Below are 19858 nucleotides of genomic sequence, written 5' to 3'. Positions count from 1 at the left end.
CCGTTTTCTACCGGCTGAGCTCTCCTTCTCGCTCTCCTTTTCTTGTTTGCCTGTTTGTTTCCAATACTGCGTGCGCAGGGTACACGTTCAGGGGAAAAAAAAGAGGTGCAAGTTTGCAGAGAGCCGTGTGTTTACTTTGTCTTGTCTCCACTTGCGACGCGCATTGTCCAAAACAGAATCTTGGCCAGGAGAATATTTGCTTTTCTCGAGTCTGAGAGTCAAGGCGCCAAGGAAGCCCGTGGATTCCGCGTGTTGAGCGCTCTTGTGGCTGCAACATAAAAAGACACAAGGCAGAATGAAACAGACACGTTATAGCGGCGAGGACGCCCACAGTAGCGAACGCCCGTTTTCCATCCAGACATACATACGCTGGTCCTGCCTACGTTTGCGCTGGCATCTAAGCAACGTCGTTATTAGGCCGCAGCTGATCATTCAATCCAGTTTGCATGCTATGTTGCCGTTTATTATTTTACGCTTTATAACGTTTCCCCTAAGGTAACCAAAGTGCGGACGTAGGTCTAGAAAGCCGTCAGGTGCGCGGCTCTGAGCTACAACCGTCGTCTCTGCAGGTCGTCTGTGGTAAAGAAGAACGCATCAAGCGTGCGAACACAACCCTTCAGTAGTGACAAAAACTGCAGCAGTTTACCTTTAAAGTCGCATGACATAAACTAAACTTCCTTTTTCGCATGGCTCATTGCTAAGATTTTAACGTACTTTGGTTACACGTGGCGTTTGTTAAGACAGAAAGAGCCGACGTCGAACGAAGCCGGCAAGCTGTGACTGGAAGCGACATTCAGCATTGAATAGGCTCGCCCACAGCAGATATTTGCTGGCTTGGTTGAGAAAAGGGAAAGCACAAGGGAAAGAGAGAGAAAAAGGGTGGGGTTTCTGGCTCCCAAGCTTGTTTTCACCGAGCGAAGGCCACATACAGGTCGCACAGAAGGGAACCTGACATATACATTCAACATTCATTGTAAACGGTGGGTTGTGTCTAGAATCATGAGTACGTGTACTGTCTGCGTCAAATGAAACCCGAACAGTGGCAAGCCTTTGTGATGGTGTAGTGCGCGCCATCCACTTGTCGCCGTGGGCAGGCACGCATATATGCGCACAGGGGCCGGACAGGATGCGCATGCCAGTCAATCGAGATAATTGGACGGCGCGGAATATATGCCATTGTGAAGGCTTGACGCTGTTCAGGTTTCATTTGACGCTGATAGTACATATCTACTATACAATAACTTCAAGAAATGCAACCAGGGTAACAAAATATTGGGGGACCCTTAAGCTTCGCCTTTCAGAGTCGAACGCGATAGCGAAATCCAGCCCCTAGTGCACCCTTCAACCACCAAGTGCATACTTATTGATATGTTTTGTTACATACACACGCACGCACACAAACACGCACACAGTAAAATGGACCAGCGTGCGCTATTATCGCCGAATGGGCTCGTTTTCGTCGTGACACCTGTCGGACAAAGTGCGTAAAGGGGCCCTGAAACACTTTTTCAAGTAACCATGGAATGAATTCACTAGAAGAGCTTATTGCCTCACGAATTCAACGCCGCAAAATTTTGAGAATCCGTCCAGTGCGACTGGAGTTACAAAGGTTTGCCACTTGCTGCAATTGCATCTTCTCTTTTCTCTTCCCGACGAAAGCTCTAAGAGCTAAGCAGGGAAGGGTGGGAGACAAACAAACTACTGCGCCTCGTGACCTTGAACCCTTTTTTTTTTTCTTCGAATGCGTGGCTTTCTCAGTGTGATCGCGTGCGCACGCGTGCACAGGTAGCGGCCTCCCGTGGCTATCTCGGTAACTTGATTTTTCTGTCACAGACGCACAGAAGATTTTTCGCTCACAACCAACGGGGCCGACGCCGGCGGCGGGTTTTCTGCGACACGAGCTCTTTAACGCTATCGCGTAAATACTTGCATGCGATTCGTTGATGTTGCTGTGTTAAACTCGGTATGCACTTCAGAAAAATCAAAGATAACCTGTCATTGTTGCTAGACATGATTATGATGACGATGAGGATGGTGATACGGAGCTGCTGACTTACAAATTTGTTGCTTGCTGCCTTTTCCCCAATAATTACAAAACGTGTATGAAATTTTGACTGAATAAACTAGAATTCTGAGTGAAACTCTAAAGTAACTTGCACCGTAGGTACCTGAGTTATCTGGGCAATTGACATGACATTCATATGCTTCTGAATACGCATGTGTACCAGATGCAAGCACGAACTATTGCACGCCTTATGCAATAATGCGAAACTCGATGTCACAATCTGTAGCCGCGCGACCAGGGCCATAGCTTGGGAGGGGGGTGTGTTGAGGGGGTTGTGACCCTTCACTCAAATTTTTTTTCGTGCTTTAATTTTCGAGTGATACCAAAATATTTATTTGTACGCATTCACAGCAACAACCAGTCGCGAAAGTTTGCTGTTCTACACCCACACTCCACCTCCACCTCCCACCCCCCCCCCCCCCAAAAAAAAAAAGAATTCATAAGTAAGGCCCTGCTTGTACTTTGAGGAGAAGTTACGCATTATGCGTCCATCTATTTTACTCGTGCGCACGTTCTTGCAAGTTATATATCCTTCTATCTTCGTAAAGCTGTTTTGTTCCACATATTGGGTTACTATGTGGCGAAGCAGGTTTAACAAACGTAGGAAACTCTGTTTCATCATCCTTTCGCTTCTTTTCACTGTTTTGAATGTGGTTGCTTCTCTTGATTTCTTATCTGCCGACAACTTTTCTCCACCAAATCCGTTCCTTCCTCAGCCATGTTCTTCTCGTGTGATGGGATACCAAGATGACAGTGTGAAAGAGCTTTGGCAGAGAACGTGAAGTACGTTAAGATATGGGGCGAAAGGCGGAAGTGAGAGAGAGTGCGTGTGGAGATACTTGGCAATTATTCCTTTCAGTAATTTCTTTCTCCGTCCCTCAGAGTCGTTCAACAGCGCCATTGTTCTGTTTCGGAGCGCACAGACAAAAAAAAAGAGCGAGAAAAGAACGCGCCCGCTCTTCACTAATGGGGTTCTCGGAATGACAACACATGTCATGCGGTGAGGACACGTCGTTGAAATCCGCAGTGTTTGTGCGCACCGGTTTCGCGTTCATTGCCGTTGCGTCGCGCACGGCCGAAGCAATCGTGCCGTTCGTGTCGCACACGTCGGCGGCATGGTTCAACGCAATGTCGTTCGGATATTCCGGGTGTCCCGGAACCGCCACAGTGATGCGGTGGAAACAAGGTCCCAAGAACAGGCTGCTCTAAATTGCAGGCTGCAGGCCATTAACGCCCAGGGCCCGTGAGGTTCCCTCTAGCAAGGCTCGAATTTGTCGCCTGGCGCTCGCGTGTGCCTTCGCTTTCGGTCTTTTATTCTTGGCCCGCTTGGGTGGGCTACCGAGCGAGCTCCTGGGGATCGATCAGGGCGGCTTATTGGGGGGTGGTGAACAGGGCTAATGACCCGCCGGAAAGCCTTTAATAATCAACGAGCCTGTAGGCGCAGACGCGGAAACGCACTTGAGCATTGATTTAGACGAGTGCTCTGCGTGGCTACCGCTCGTTTCGGCTCGCCTCAGACGCAATGGTCTCCTGCGAGCTCTAGTTGCCGTCTTCGACCCCACCAACCACTTCTCCCCTCTTCCACGCTATTCCCCTGTCCCTGCTTCATTATGCGCTGGTGGCTTTTTCTAGTTTACTCAGAGTTTGGACAAGAACGTTGACCTACGGCTTGTTCGTTGTCGTATCTCTGTCGTATAAGCTATACTAAAAAAATGAAAAGGTTTAACTATACATTAGAAATGAGTTATTGCTTGCAGAAAGAAAAATAAATATTATGCAGCACCAATAATATATCAAATAATTGTTGTCGAAGGCACTGGCTTCGAAAATTTCGGCCTTAGCCCGGGTTGACGTGCGATGATGTGCGCCACCACGGCCCGGTGATTTGAAAACTTGCCCGTACCCAGCCTAAGATATCTGGCCTGACTTGGCTCCGTTTTTTGGCCTTTTTTTGAGCCTAAAGAAGGCATGGTTTACTTCCAAGCTATGTGAAGTTTCAAGCCGCGCAGTGACTCTTGAATCGGAGGAGACACGTTTGACTGTCAGTTTTAACATTGGAATCGTTGCGTACAAGCGAACAGTTGAATAAATAAAGAATAAGAATGATATTCATGCCCTACTGTGGGATGCAAATGCTTCTGCTATATACAAAGTGCCCCATCTATGTTTATCCAAGGTTAAAAAATATGCCTATGTGCTCTATCAAAATGCGACCAAATTCATGTTACTTGCAGCCGTCAGGAGTGGGTCTCAATATTTTTTGCTTTCCGCTTGATTGTCAACTTAGACATTATTGATTAACTACCCTTTGAAGCAATGAAGCTAACCGAAAGTTCTATGAAGGAAAGTTGTAGATCTGTTTGCAAGGCGTCATTAGACAGCTTCCAGCTTTTGTTATTAGTGTTCTCTTTTCTTTCTAGAGATGCCCGCGAAATACAAAAAAGATGTGCTTGATCCCTCTTATATAGGAATCTGCATAACACACGGAAGCTAAACGTGTTTTCACAGAGGTAGTGCACTGTTTATTACACATTGATATATAGAATGTGTATTGGTGTTTAGTGGCTACAGCACCTTTAGATGTTGATGCTGCCATGTTCCTACCTGGTGGCATATAATCTCCGCTATGACAACCAGCGACTCGAGACCTGGCTTGATTTTCCGGAGACTCGGCATTGCACACATCAGAGCATCGCGCAAATCACACTTGAATCGCAGGCGTTCGCGAACCGTGCAAGCGAAACTGAACGAGTTTTCATTCAATAGTTTTTCCACTCACGCTCCGCTGCAGCGAAGGAGCGTGATTTGCGGGTCGGTGACCGTCCTGTAGATGTACTTGGCGTGCGGTGTCGTGCTGGCGAGAAGAGCCCTGCTAATTGGTTGCTAGGGTGAAGATACGATCATTTTGGTTCGGCATCGGTGTTTGTACGGCAGCCAGTACGGTCGCGATGCGATCACTTCTCGAACGCGATATACAGAGTTATCAGCTTGAGGGTGAATGCGTGAAGGTCTCCCGCTCCCCTCTGGTGTGTTCATCGCAGCACCGAACTCAGTTTCGTGGCATTCACCCGTCGACGTCGTTGTCTTTCAGTCGTGCCTAAGGGCCGGTTCACGCTAGCGGCAACCATGGCCTGACGGCACAGTGCCATAGACCGGCGGCCGGTGCCGCCCGCAGGAGAGCTGTTCGAATTGCACGGAAAGCTCGTCCGACAAACATGGCTGCCCTTCCGAACGCAGTTGTCGCCCGCCTGGAATCTATCAAGCGGCCGCCGTGCGCTCTATAGCTCGTAAGCTCCGAACTGATGCTTCTATTTGCTTTAGACTCATGTCCTTTAATTTCGACAACACAGTATTCGAATTTATTCGGCGCTGTTTTTGATAACCATACTCAAATAATTGAGGTTCTAGGCCTAAAAAAGCCTTCCCAAATCTCGAAGGGCATACATAACACGTTTGTTTGTTGTTGGTAACGCTGGATAGCTGGCGTCACTTGTCCAAACGCCGGCTTTGGGGACGTCATTTGAATCGCTGTGGGCTTTTTTAAACAATGGACAGGCGAAAATGCTCTATTTACTGCTGGAACGTAGTCTGGGAATAACACGTACGAAATATCGTGAAAAGCGCGGAGCAAGAAGCAAGCAGCTCGAAGTGTACCGCGGCAGATGCAGACAATGTGGAGAGGCGAAAGCAGACGACACGGCTCATTCACGTCGCTCCTCCGTCGCTGATTGGCTGAACCACTGTCAGGCAAACGGGACAAAAATGAGTCTCGGACCCATTTTTTCGAATGGCAAAGAACGGCAGATGTGCGCGAAGCAAACAACCGCACATGACTGCCTGAGAGCGCCAAACCTCAAATGGTGAGGCATGCTTGCCGCTAGCGTGAACCAGCCCTAATGCAGCAGTTCTCGTAGTCGGTACCATCGCACTCGTATCGGTAGATGGCGGAGATACACCCTTGTTGCATCTGGAAGCTGCACCACACTGCGAAAGAACATGATTGATTGATATGTGGGGTTTAACGTCCCAAAACTACCATATGACAACGAGAGATGCCGTAGTGGAGGGCTCCGGAAATTTCGACCACCTGGGGTTCTTTAACGTGCACCCAGATCTGAGCACACGGGCCTACAACATTTCCACCTCCATCGGAAATGCAGCCGCCGCAGCCAGGATTTGATCCCGCGACCTGCGGGTCAGCAGCCGAGTTCCTTAGACACTACACCACTGGCCCGGGGCAACGCGAAAAACAAAGCACACAACACACACCTATACAACGGGAAAGAAGAACCACGTAACTGCATCGTCACCGAGTCAAATGGATGCGTAGAGCGCGTCGCAATTACAGACTACGTTTGTGGCCTGGGAAATTAGCTCCAGGAAGTTTCAGTAACACTGAGAATTAAGCAAGCTGGTGTGGGTTGATGGTTGAAAACAGTGCAAGAACACGAGACACAAACGATAAATACACCGGCGCCCGTCCTCGTGTATTTTTGTTTGTGTCTCGTATTCTTGCGCTGGTTTTTAACCATAAATACAGGAAGCTTGTCGGAGCTGATTGCGTAAGCATCGCTACGCTTTGTTTCAAGTTGGACCAGCGCCGCCCAGGCGGCATTGGTAAGCAACTCTGATGACAGCGTTCGAATGCTGGAATCGAGGCATCGTATGGCTGAGACTACAGCAGCGTTCTATCGGGGTTAGGGCGCGTACACACATGAGAATAGACGAGAAAACGAAAACGGCAGAGCGGCCAGAAAACCACGACCGCGCGCGTCGAAGACGTTTACATTCATTGTGCCCCATCTCACTGCCGCTGCGGTCAATACCTTGACAATTAATTCGATTTTGCCTGCTTTCTGAGAACTGAAGTTCGTACTGAATTCTAGTTATTTACGCAAAGAAAATAAACAGCTCGCACTCTTATAAACGTTGTTTTAGGAGATAAGCCAGCAGAAACGACAAGAGTGAACGCACTGGCAGTGGCGGCGGTGGCGTATTGAGCTGGCTGTGCACAAACGCGAGACACGTTGGGGCATGCCGACTCGCTTCTGCTACACTGTCTAATTGCAGAGTTCTCGGCGATCGTAATCCAAACCAGGCTCTCGATGAACGCGTTTTCGTTGAGACCGTCAAGCTTCGTCGTGCTGCGCGGTTAGTCTGAGATCTGAGCCAAAACTAGCCACCACCGACGCCTTTGCCACCATGTTGAATCTGCGGCCGGTTGGTAAGGTTAGGTCACGTTGTTTAATCCAGCGCAGCCAAGGTCCTGAAGCGGAAAGCGGATCCGGCTTCGCGTGGCGAAAAAATCAGTCTCGGACCGATTTTTGCGCGCCGGCACTGCGGCGTGGTATAACGACCGCTTGGGTGGCGAAACGAACCAGTTTCCGGATACTTTCGCCACTTTCCCTCTCTTCGAAGTCAAGTGTGAACGCGCCCTTAGTGCCACAGTGCAGTGTTTCTCAATCTTAGGCAGCGGCACTGCCCCGAGAAACGAAGAGCTTGTGTAAAGTAGCGCACGTTTATTGTGATAGCAATTATATGAACACTCTCGGCTGGATTTTGCCGTCGGCTTCGGCATTTTATGTGATTCTGAAAAAGAGAAGAGTAAAGTGAGCCCCGTAACCGTCTGCATCAAAGTGCGACACCTCAACAGTAGCTCACGAGAGATGGGGGTAAGGAGGGATTAAAAGGATAGGATGAAAGGTAGAGATAGGGAGAGAGAAAGAGAGAGAGAGAGAGATGCGCAAGGACAGTGAGCGACGACATGAGATGGGAAAGCTGAAACACGGTCACAGGAGTCCGAGGACGGGGCACCACTTGCAAGAGTTCTTGTCGGCAACAGGAGATGGCGTAGGGCTAATCAAGTCGGCCAGAGCTGTGCTGTCGTCATCGTAGGGTTGCCGTCACTCGCCGTATATGTATATATATCTATATATATGAAAATGCAAGAAGGAAACAATAATCCAGAAAAAGACTCTGGCGCGCGGAAGCGTACGTGGGACCTCTGAAATGTGAGTGTGAGGCGTTAGCCACTCAGCTACGAAGGAGCACCACCTGGAACGTTCAAACGACAAGCTATATATATCTACCACTTACCACTGGTGACGGGCATCTCGGGGAAAACTATCGTATTTTCAGCATTATTAGCCAGATAGCGCAATAAGCCCGTTTCCACATCGTCATGACGTGGCGGTGCGCGCTCCCATCTCCCACGCGTACTTTGCGCCGTGGAGAGGGGGCAGGGCAAATGCTCACGCGTGCGCTTATCTCGCGGTAGGGACAATCGTACGTCTTGGCTGGCCTTTGGCTTTCACCGGAACGAGTCTGTTGTAGTTACCGGGTACACAATGGTCACTGCAATCATTGCGTGGTCTCCGTTTGCGAAAAGGGCGCACTTTTCAGACACAGCAAACTAACAACTGAGACGCTTATTCACGTTCTTTTGTACCTGTGAGTACGTTTCGTGTGCCATTTGTGCGTGAGAAACGCGGCGCACGTTTTGATCTGCTTGTCATTCTGTGCGTGACCTTTCAATCTGATGCTATCGCGTTCATTGTTTCGCCTTTGCGGCAAAGCTGAGACTCTTTTTACAAGGACAAAGGAAACAATAAGCAGACGACACTCGCTGTACTCGCAACTAAATTTGTTTCGGAAAAACACACTTCATATATATATGCACCCACGCCACCTCGCCCCAGCTAGTAACACAGAAATGAAATAACAGTCAATGAATACTTATCTATTAGCAAATTTCGCACACTTAACGATGAAGTAATTGCGGCACGTGTAGAAATGAGCTTAACGTCCAGGCACTCTTATCCAAGAAACAAATTGTTGTGCCGTGATTACTTTATCGTTAAGTAGGCAAAATTTGCTAATAAATAAGTTTTCTTTGATTATTATTTCATTTCTTTCTCGCTCTGAAGGGAAGAGGGGGAAGGCATTACATGCATGCGAAACTGAAAAATTTCAAGGTGAGAAGGTAATTAAACATTATATACTCCCTTCCCCCTTTTTTCCGGCTACACAAATGATTTTCTCTTTCCCTGGTGCACACAGTCAGCTATTCGATCTTACTCTTGAATCTAAACGACTCACTTAAACATGCAGCGCTAACCTAAGAGTGAACAGCAATCGCTAAAATATAAATTTAAACGTGGTGGTCAATTCGTTTTCATATAGTTTTCTGGAAGCACGCACAAAATCCCGTGCACGTGTGCATTTACAAAGCATTCAAGGTATTCCCCACTCATGAACTCGATGCACGAGCATTGTTGCTTGTGCGACATCTCCTGGAATCAACTTTAGCCGGGCGTCACCTTGGCAAAAAATCTAGCTGAGGTGACGCCATTTGTCAACCGCCATATTGCAGCCACTTGGCTTCCTGTTCCTTGACTCTCTGTGACCTGTCCCGTTGCAGGTGCAGCAACTTCCAGAATGTGAAAAGAGGCGAGGTCTGCAAAGTACCAGGCTCCACAGTTACGCCAGCTCCTCCGGGCAGCCCTACGCCCATTCGGCTGCCGCATGCCAAGCCTGACGTCTTCCAAAATGTGCTTCTCTACGTCTATATGGGCAAGGTGAGATCATTCTTATCTCGGCTTACCTAACACTATAGCGGTAATTTTTGGGCACCAGAGCCGAATGAAAGAGGCATTGGTGAAAAATTGCTTTTGCAGGGGAATTATGCACTTTATGTATTCTAGCAACTGTGGCTAATGCGAGACGTGGACTTTCGTACCAACGCAGGAAAACTACTTTTGCGTAGAACTTAGCCTCATGATGTCTTGATTCCCGTGTAAGCGAGAAGAAATTCCTTAAGAGCGCACGGACAGTTATTGTAGGCCTGTTCTCACCTCAATTTTATATTCAATTCTATGGTTCATATTATTTAGGGTGGCCTAGAAGACGACTCATATGTATGTATGTATGTATGTATGTATGTATGTATGTATGTATGTATGTATGTATGTATGTATGTATGTATGTATGTATGTATGTATGTATGTACATACGTATGTATGTATAGACGGCCGGTGATGGTGGGGCGGCAGGTGGCGGCCCAGAGATCACCGACGCGAAGCAGCCGAGCTGGTGTGGGAGCTTGATGAGACAAGACCGAAGCTCCCTGCGTTGCTTCGGTGGGTTTGCCTCAAGGTCGTGCGAGGCAGCTACATCCAACACTGCGTTATTGGCACGCAATGCTGGCAAGATTGTAGGAGCTCGCTCGGAGATCAACGCTGTCAGATCGTTAGTCTCGACGCGTAGTAGCGCAATGGTACGCCGCAGGTCTGTGGCGCTGTCAGGTGTGTAGCCCGAAGAGTGGATGATCGTGGTCTTCGAGTAAGTAGCGGTTGCAGCACTCAGGGTGGCGAGATTGACGAGCAGAGAAGCCTGGATGGTGTTCCGTGGAGTCTCGTATGTTGGAAGAGTACTGCAGCGGGAATATAGGCAATGGGAAGCGTGAGCGGCATTCCCAAAGGACAGGAGCCGGTACGGATCCCTGCCGTGAAACGGTGGCAGGGTTTACATCAGGTCATGCCCTAGAACCACAGGGGAGGCCTGGATGCCGTCCACTGGCCGTCTGAAGGGTGGCTGCAGTGGCGGGTGGGACCCCATCGCCAAGGAAGCATGAACGGTGTTCCTCGATGGAGAAGCCCACGCTGCCGACGAACCACGAAGACACGTACTGGTGGCTTCCTGCAGAGGGTTCACTTGTCGGACTGCGCCATTGTAAGAAATAAACGACAGAGACAGCACCCGATCCTGGGCCAGCTGTTCTATTCTCTACCTTGTTTCTATTCTCTACCTTGTCTTCCTCTACCTTCTCTTAGCTGCCCATGCGCCCGAGCCCCAGCGTCTTTCTTGGTCATGACACCTGTTTGTTCCCAGTCAGTAAAAGAGACAATAATGTTTAAATAAGCATGTTCTAATGAATGTGTTACAAATGCTTTCAGTAGACATCACCATTGTACATCGAATGCCTCAACTTTGCCGTAAATCATTGTTACTCATTGGTTTAATCGCTTATCCTCGTAATGATAACGCAAGCTCCAAAATAAGTGCAAGGCCATGGCGCTTCTTTTTTTCGCTTGTATTGGGACACAAAACTGGGATCAGCATAATATAAAAATAAGTTTCCTTGAATTATTATCACTAGAGTAATTAAGTAGCTAATTCATTAATATTTTAATTTACAGTTACAGTTCATTTTATTGTGCTACCTATTTCATTGCTTCTTATCATCCATTGCTTCTTTGGTTTTGGGACGTTAAACCCCACATATCAAATCAATCCATTGCTTCTTACTGGTCCGAGCGGAGTTGCTGTTCGGACCAATAATGACATTTGAAATCTAATGAAATCATTGGCCTCAATTCTAAAGCCGGGCATCGTGTGTTGAGCTTTTCGGAGCGTTGCCCGTAAGCGCAGTTGTATCGCGTCACTGTATCTTTTGTTTTTGTGCCACTCTCACAGCCTCCTCCCTTCCCCCCTCCCCTTGCGCGCCCATGAAGGAATCGTGCGGGAACGGTATGTGGCGAAATTTGTTTGCATCGTCTAGTGGAAGTTGCCCTGAGGCGAGGCGATTTCCTTCTTGTTAAAGTCAGCTTTATTGGAATTCCATCGTTTATCTAGTTGTTTGTGACTAATGAAGCACAGAGCTTCATAGTAGTACACTGCAGGAAACTCTGGCACTACACTCGGCGACACCTTTACAGTGCTGTGGAAGCTACAGTACCGAAACTAATTCCTGCTACCGTGCCGAAAAAATAGCACTTAAATTGGCTGATATTTTTTTTTCTCATTTGCCTTGCCGAAATAAATACTGCTTTATTTATTAAAAGACTGAAACATTCGGTGAAAATCTCAGGCGAAATATTTAATGTGCTGATTAAATTAATGCCTTCCCTTTATTTTAATTTCCCAGGCAGGATTACTTTCATCATGCCTGTTTTTAAGGGAAAAAAACATGGTGTGCCTGACCTTACGGGTCAGTGTGCGCCAGTAAACGCGTTGTTTAGTTCTCCAAAAAAATATACTCGCAATATGACACTAAAGTGTCCACTGAACAATGTTCCTCCCATTGACAGTTTTTGTGTGTTCGTGTGTGTGTATCTGTGTTGTGCGTGCGTGCGTGTGTGTGCGTGTGTGTGATTTGATTGATATGTGGGGTTTAACGTCCCAAAACCACCATATAATTATGAGAGACGCCGTAGTGGAGGGCTCCGGAAATTTCGACCACCTGGGGTTCTTTAACGTGCACCCAAATCTGAGCACACGGGCCTACAACATTTCCGCCTCCATCGGAAATGCAGCCGCCGCAGCCGGGATTCGAACCCGCGACCTGCGGGTGAGCAGCCGAGTAGCTTAGTCACTAGACCACCGCGGCGGAGCCGTGTGTGTGTGTGTGTGTGTGTGTGTGTGTGTGTGTGTGTGTGTGTGTGTGTGTGTGTGTGTGTGTTTGTGTGTGTGTGTGTGTGTGTGTGTGTGTGTGTGTGTGTGTGTGTGTGTGTGTGTGTGTGTGTGTGTGTTCAATTTCCTTTACGGTGCGAGCGAGCAAAGCCTAAATCAGCCCCAAGCTGCCGTACAGCTTGCGGAGCTATACGGCTGTATGTGCGGAAGCCTCACCTCTATAGGCCTCGCTTCACAGTCAAGTTGGGTGGTCTTCGAATGCAGTGTCTATGGGAGCAGCAACACATGGCACTTCAACTTGCATGATGTAATTGATGCATTCGTGTAAGCTTCGTCTTCTCGGATTCGTGTAGCTCCTTGTGGCCTGCAGCCATTTTGTCGCAAGACATGGTGGTAGAAGTTGCGCTGTCTCACTTAACCACCTCGTACTTTTTAAGCGGACTGGTTTAAATCAGTTCAAGAGGTTCACAACGAATCGTTCTTTTATTCTATACAAAAATTGCTAGATCCCAGTTACGTAGGGAATTGATGATATGCGAAGCACGAATGAGGAATGTTCAAATACCACATTAAAACCAGTACAAGATTACGAGGCCGACGTATATTATGCCGTACATGACTTGCATGTCATGATTACCATGTTTGCGCTTGGTATTTGTGCTCAGTCGTCCATTCACGTCACGTAATACTAAGTTTGGTGTATGTGAAGCTAGTGAAACAGCCTCGAGCATGCTATGAGCGTGCTATGTAGGTATGTTCTTACGTGACACGCATATCATGATTATCATGCGCTCACCAGTCATATACCTTTGTCATCTATTCACTCAAGTAACGCCAGATTTGGTATATGTGAAGCTAGCGAAATGACCACGAGCGTACTATGAGCGTAGCATGTAGTGATGTACATGACACGCATGTAATGATTGTGTTTGGATTTTTCATATATTTCGTCGTCTGTTCGCGTCACGTAACGCCAAATTTGGTATATGTGAAGCTAGCGACACGGCCGCGAGCGCATCATGAGCATGGCATGTATAGTCATGTTCTTTCATGACACGGATGTCATTATTATGAAGTTCGCACCAGTCACATACCTTCGTCATCCATTCACGTCATGTATCACCAATTTCGGTATATTTGAAGTTAGCAAAACAGCCGTGAGTGCATCATGAGTGTGGCATGTCGACATGTTGTTACATGACATGCATATTATGATTATCATGTGTGGATGGGTCATTTACCTTCGTCGTCCGTTCTTGTCACGTTGTACTAAATTTGGTATATGTGAAGCTAGCGAAAATGCATCATGAGCGCAATGCATCATGAGCGTGGCGTGCAGTAATGACTTACATGACATGCATGTCATGATTTCCACCTCAGGGCCTGTCACTTCTGATCGCCATGCAGTCCTGTCGTACCATACCAGTTTTGCAATATGTCATGTGAATGAAACCACCGCAAAAGCAGCAAGACCGTGAAATGTAAATCATGACATTCATGACATATATGTGATCATTTTCATGTTATGACTAAGTTATGCTCGTCATACAGTCATGTCACAGGATACCAATTTGGTATAGATGCCATTCTCAAAACGGCCAGGATAGGTAAAAGTCATAAGCGGACACATACACACACACACACAAAATATAAGATATATATATATATATATATACGGTAAACTCGCCGAAGTTCGCTAAGAAATGCTTCGAATTTAAAATAAACAACGCAACGAGTGCGTTCGAAGTCGCGAGAACAAAAGGCAGACCCGTGCACTACAATTTTTGTGGTGGTTTAGCGATCGAAGTGCCACGATTTCCCCTAGTATATATTGCAGGAAACGATATGCTGTGAAGACAATTTTCATGCGCTTTCTACAAGTAACGCGTCTAGCCTTTGTTTTGTATCGTGGTGACTGCTCAAGCTCCTCTGGGGGGGGGGGGGGGAGCGACATTTTTGATAACAGGAAAGTAGAGAATGTGAGGGATCAAGCCATAATGTGGGAGTAGGGGGAACAAGAATCACAAGGTTTTGCATGCCAAGAGTGCAGTACGAATTAAGGTTCGCCGTTGTCACAGACACCTGTGTTTATATATTGCGCGTGTCAATATATGTATAAACCAGTGCTTTCTGCATTTCGCCCATCAGCCGCAGCGCCTAGTAATAAAACCTGTGCACTTTCGCTTAGCTTTCAGCGTCATAGCCGCGAAGCCACTGAGGTGGTCTATGATCAGCAAACTCCACCTGCAAACTGGTATTCGATATCTGATTATGTCTAGTCGAGGGCTACGGCTCATTTACAATGATGCACTATTTACCCCCTCTCCCCTCCCCCATTTTCAATATAAACGACCGTGCTGGTTGGTGGCTGGGAACAATGTTAGAGGGGCCAAATGGAAAGCCTTCCATTGTACGTTTCTTAAAACATTTCCTGCCATTGGCGGTAGCACTGTACAAACACGCGACAAATCAAAGAGTCGTAGATCAATCCGTTAGTACGGGCCGTTCGAAGTAGTACACGGTTCATTCAGTCAAACGTAGGACCGCCAAAGAAACCTGCAGTACACCTCCAGTCACGAGTTCTTTTCTGAGTTGATAGCGTGAAACGTAACGTTTCGCTTATATGCCTCTGCATCGAAGAATATGTCGGGTCATATTCCTTTCGCTCATCTGCTTCCCACTATATACGTCTGCTTCAATACAGTGCGCAGTCATGTGGTGCTCGCTCTTTCGCTTGATAAAAAGTTTTCTCTCGGGTATGATTGCTCGGGTCATTTTTTTTTCGAGTATATATGCTGTCTTTCTTACAGCACTCCGAACACACGTCTCCGTCGGACAGTCTCCTAAGTACGTCGACTACAAAAAATACTCAAGTGCTCGTAGGTTTTCGCAAAGCGGCTATTTTAGACAAGCCAGTGATCATGCAGGCCGCAGAACAGCACGAAGGCTCACCCGCCCGGAATGTTTACCAAGACTACTTTTGAGCAGTCTCACTTATCCTCCGTGGACGTCGGGTTATCAAGGGCAAGCTTCTTCGCAGGGGTTGGCTGCGCTGGCGATTCTCGCCCTCTTAGAGCGAGAAAACATGAGTCTTTTTTTTTTTTCAGAATGACTTGTTGTTATTTCGGGTCATGTTTAATGTACTATTTACCGGCCCTCATTCTGCTGCATAAAGTTTCAGTCTACAGAGTTTCGTTCAAGTGAGACAAGCAGAAACGTTATGCTTTCGATCATCTGTGAAACCGAAGCTGAAAGTGCCATTTTTGTCTACATTATAAGAATAACTTAGAATGTAGTATTTTTTATTATTTAACGATCATCTAGTGCGAAGGTATGATAGTGCTTAGATAGCTTTACCAAACACATCGTTTTTAATCGTAAAAGTGATAAACTTTGCACCGTGTGTTCTTCGCCCAACGTCGTACGTGTGTGGTGTACACTCAATGATAAGTATCTGGGTCTGTCAATAATCAAATTTGCTTTGTATGACGCTATGTGCCAGCGTAATAATGACAACAAAAGTACATTTGTTATTTTGAAGCAAGTTGGCATCGAGCCTGGCCTCTACACTGCAAGAAGAGCTTACCTGACAAGTGATCGACACCACATGGTGAAAGCATCCCGTCACGGCACTCATGCTGCCAAGCAAGCTAGAAAAAAAATCAAAGGCTCTCAGTCAAGCAAGGGCACACAAGTGTAGGATCCGCAATGGTACTGGCTATAATGATCACTCAAGACGTACGTACATGGCGAGCATGTTCGTGATAGTACGATTCAAACGTTCTGTGAGGCAAACGTTCTGTGAGGCCGTTCGTTTGGGCCGGCTATAATGATAGGCCGTCGTAAGCTTGTGCTTGGTTGCACAAGATCGAAATATAGGTTGTGGATTACCTTAGATAAAAAGTAGCGACTACGGTCAAGTTGACGAGGAGCACTGTAATGTACGATAATGTCTTGAATCAACATCGTGAATTTCAGCGCTCCCATCATCTTGTGTAAGCGCTGCACCTGTTTCAAGTCTTATTTGTTGATTTTCTCAGAACCTAAGTTTTTCGTATTTTCCGTACGCGAACAATCATAGCTTATGATTTTTTCTTGCGAATAAAGAGCTTTCTTTGAAACTCGTCAGACTTCTTCACCACATTAGCGGGTGTGCAATGAAAAAAATATCGTACCGCAAGAATTAATATGGCTACCGGTTATGCGAAGGTGCCCGCAGTATTAGTACATAATTGTTTCGATATTTATTAATTATGTTTATTATGAATCTGATCTCAGTTATTTTGGTTCCTTGCACATGCCAAAGCTTATTTTATATCACAACAAAATTAGTTTATTTGTTATTATAGAGAAAAATTTGGATTTGGTATGTTCGCGTAAAGCATAATTTCAATAAAATTTTAATTTAAAATTCAACAAAAAATAGAGATGAAGAGGTTTATTTACAAAAATGCAGGAAGGTCGGCCTGAGCGATAGCATGCTCTAGCCTGCTACTCTACTCTGCGGGAGGGAAAGGGGAGGAAAAAGAGTAATGAATCACGATGGTGAGATAGAGAGGTGAGTATATAAATTCCTTTCCAGTTGAGAAAGTGTTATCGCTGCTCATATAATCCAGTTGTTTTTAGGAAGGCTATAGCCGCTCTTTTGACCACAGTTGCACTATTGGTGTCTGGCAAAAGGTCCAACACCGTCTCATCAGGTAATGACCTTCTACGAAATCATTCAGGAGAATAAATCAGAGTTAGTCGTTCACGTGCATATGCTAGCCAATCAGGAAAATGTGCTCAAGTGTTTCTGGCACATCACAGCGTTCACAATGGGGCCGGTGTCACTGCGGCTGATGATATGTGCGTGACGTAATATGTACGCCACACTAAGTGGAATCGGTCGATCTTACTTGCGGTCTGTCACTTCAGTTTAGGGGACATGGAGAAGCTCATTCCCATGTCCCATTTGCATAATCGCTGGTGTCGCCGTTTGGTCCATTGCTCAAGCACGTGAAGCAGGACGATCGTGTCGGCTCGTGAAAATGCAATGCATACTTCAGGGGCACTGTTTATGGCAATTTTAGCTTCAGCGTCTGCCTCTTCGTTTTCCATCACACCGTAGTGCGCTAGTATCCACTGGAAGGTGATAAGACGGCCATTTGTTGAAGCAATGTGAAGAAGCTTTGCAATTTCTATAGCAAAGATGTAATACGGACCTTGCCTCATGATGCAAATAATGGTTTGCAAAGCTGGTTTGGCATCGCGAAAAATCGGCCAGGCTCGAGATTGCTTTTCAGAAATAAATTTTATTGCCTTCCGGATCGCAACAAGCTCTGCAGCATGCTGTTGGTGTGGTTTTTTTGGTTTACCTTCAATTGTCCAGTGATATTCATTTCAGGGATGACAGAGGCTGCGGCAAAAGTGTGTAGTAGACCCATCAGTGTACCCGTGCAGCGAATCGCCGTACGTTGTATAAATGTGATGTAGTGTCAGGTGTCTTTGCCGAATAGAAGAATAGAGAGATTTCTTCGTAATTCCAGGAATCGAAAGACACAGGTGGTTTAGGCAGTACCCATGGAGGCATTCCAGGAACACTCGGGAGAGAAAACCTTGATGGTAGAATATTCTCATGCTGTGATACCGCTCTTGAAAAAAAAACTGCAGTTTAGTTGGGTGGCGGGAAGTGCCGATAGTGGGTGCTCCTGTGTCGGATCAATAATCGAAGATGTACCCTAAGTGGCTCGCAGAACATGTACACACCGATGGGACAAGCGCGAGCCTCCGCGATGGTTCCATTTGTTGATGTGCAGCACGGTAGACTCAATAATTTTCGCAATCCTTGCGCTTGAACACCCTCTAACGTCTTCCCACAGCTAGGTTTCATATTGGAGAGCACCGGCATGATGTATCGTATGCATCCCACTTATAGAGTATTGTATAATTGAAGTAGCGATGATTCTAATGCGTCCCATCTTGCTTCTGTTAAATTGCGAAGAACGACAACAAAGCTCTTCAAGTCTGATTTAGATCCTGCGACGTGTCTCGACCACAATAGATCCCAGTCTATGATAACCCCCGAGAAACTTGTGGCGCGTTACAGCAGGTATCGTTCTTCCATGAATTCCATGGGTATTGTGACATATTTTTGCGCGAGTACACAAGCACTGCGCGTTTGTCGATTGGAAGAGTGAGCCTCTGGAATCGTCGATATTTGGCTGTGATCGTCACTGCACGCTGTAGTCAAGCACGCAACTGCAGACGAAGCCCCGCCAGGGTGGCCTTGTGGCTAAGGCACTCGGCTGCTGACCCGCACGTCGCGGGATCGAATTCCGGCTGTGGCGGCTGCATTTTCGATGTAGGCGAAAATGCTGTAGGCCCGTGTGCTCAGATTTGGGTGCACGTTAAAGAACTCCAAGTGGTTCGAATTTCCGCAGCCCTCCGCTACGGCGTCTCTCGTAATCATGCGGTGATTTTGGGACGTTAAACTACAGATATTATTATTAATTGCGGACGAGTGTTTGAGGATGCCCATATGCATATGTCATGAGCGTATGCACTGATCTTCACCGTGCTGTAAAGTTCTGCCGCTAGGCCGATCATTGTAACGTTGAATATAATCTAGAGTTACTGTATATGCTACCTAAGGGTAGCGTATACAGTAACACTAATAGAATCGAGCTGAGAGCTCTCCCTTGGGGCACAGCGCGGTGAACTATATATCGATCATGTCTCCTTCGCTTGTCGTCATATAAATGGTGCAGTCACTAAGGTAACTAATGATTCATGCATACAGTCGTCCACCGATGTATAAATCTTCAAGTGCGTCAAGGATTGAATAATGCAGAACATTTATGTATAGTGTAAATGGTATATGCCAGTTTTAGCGTAATATGTTAGCAATGGCTGCAAGTTCTCCCATAAAACTTTACGTGCTCACAAAAAATGCCACTGGCTATCAAGTGACACCCTTTTTTATGCCTACGTTGCCTATCCTATATATGGTCCACTTCCAAAGTTTGAAGTGGGTTTACTCATTCAATGTACCTTTTCTTTGCAACCACCTAAAAGAATGTAATGATATTCAGTCGTGTTTTTGTAAGGACTCACAGGTTACGTCTTAAATTAAAAAATATTACATTTTTGAAATTTTTGTGAAAAAGATAAAGTTATCACATGCACAAAGCCGCAGAGTGTGCGTATTGTTGTGTAATTTTTTACGACGTCACTTATGAAATGAACCATTTTTCTGGTTCAGATTGTTTCTAACTTGTTGCCCACGCAAACAAAATTTCATCGCAATTGATTCAATGCTTTTTGGGAAAAGGTGCATTGAATTTGAAAAAATTGTGAAGAAATAATTTGAGAAAAACGAAAATTTACATGTGCATACTAGTA

The 19858-nt window shown here is 46.4% G+C and overlaps 1 protein-coding gene across 1 annotated transcript in view; it reads left to right on the top strand.

The window, feature by feature from the left end:
* LOC119176016 (kelch-like protein 20) overlaps positions 1-19858 on the top strand; it is a 204858-nt gene that overhangs the window by 139891 nt on the left and 45109 nt on the right. The window contains exon 3 of the mRNA XM_037427119.2: positions 9486-9642. Within this exon, the coding sequence (XP_037283016.1) occupies positions 9486-9642 (157 nt within the window). The remainder of the gene's footprint in view (positions 1-9485; positions 9643-19858) is intronic.

This window comes from Rhipicephalus microplus, chromosome X (genome assembly GCF_043290135.1).
Source record: "Rhipicephalus microplus isolate Deutch F79 chromosome X, USDA_Rmic, whole genome shotgun sequence".
Lineage (NCBI taxonomy): Eukaryota > Metazoa > Arthropoda > Arachnida > Ixodida > Ixodidae > Rhipicephalus > Rhipicephalus microplus.
This window is presented reverse-complemented; position numbering and strand designations above follow the sequence as displayed.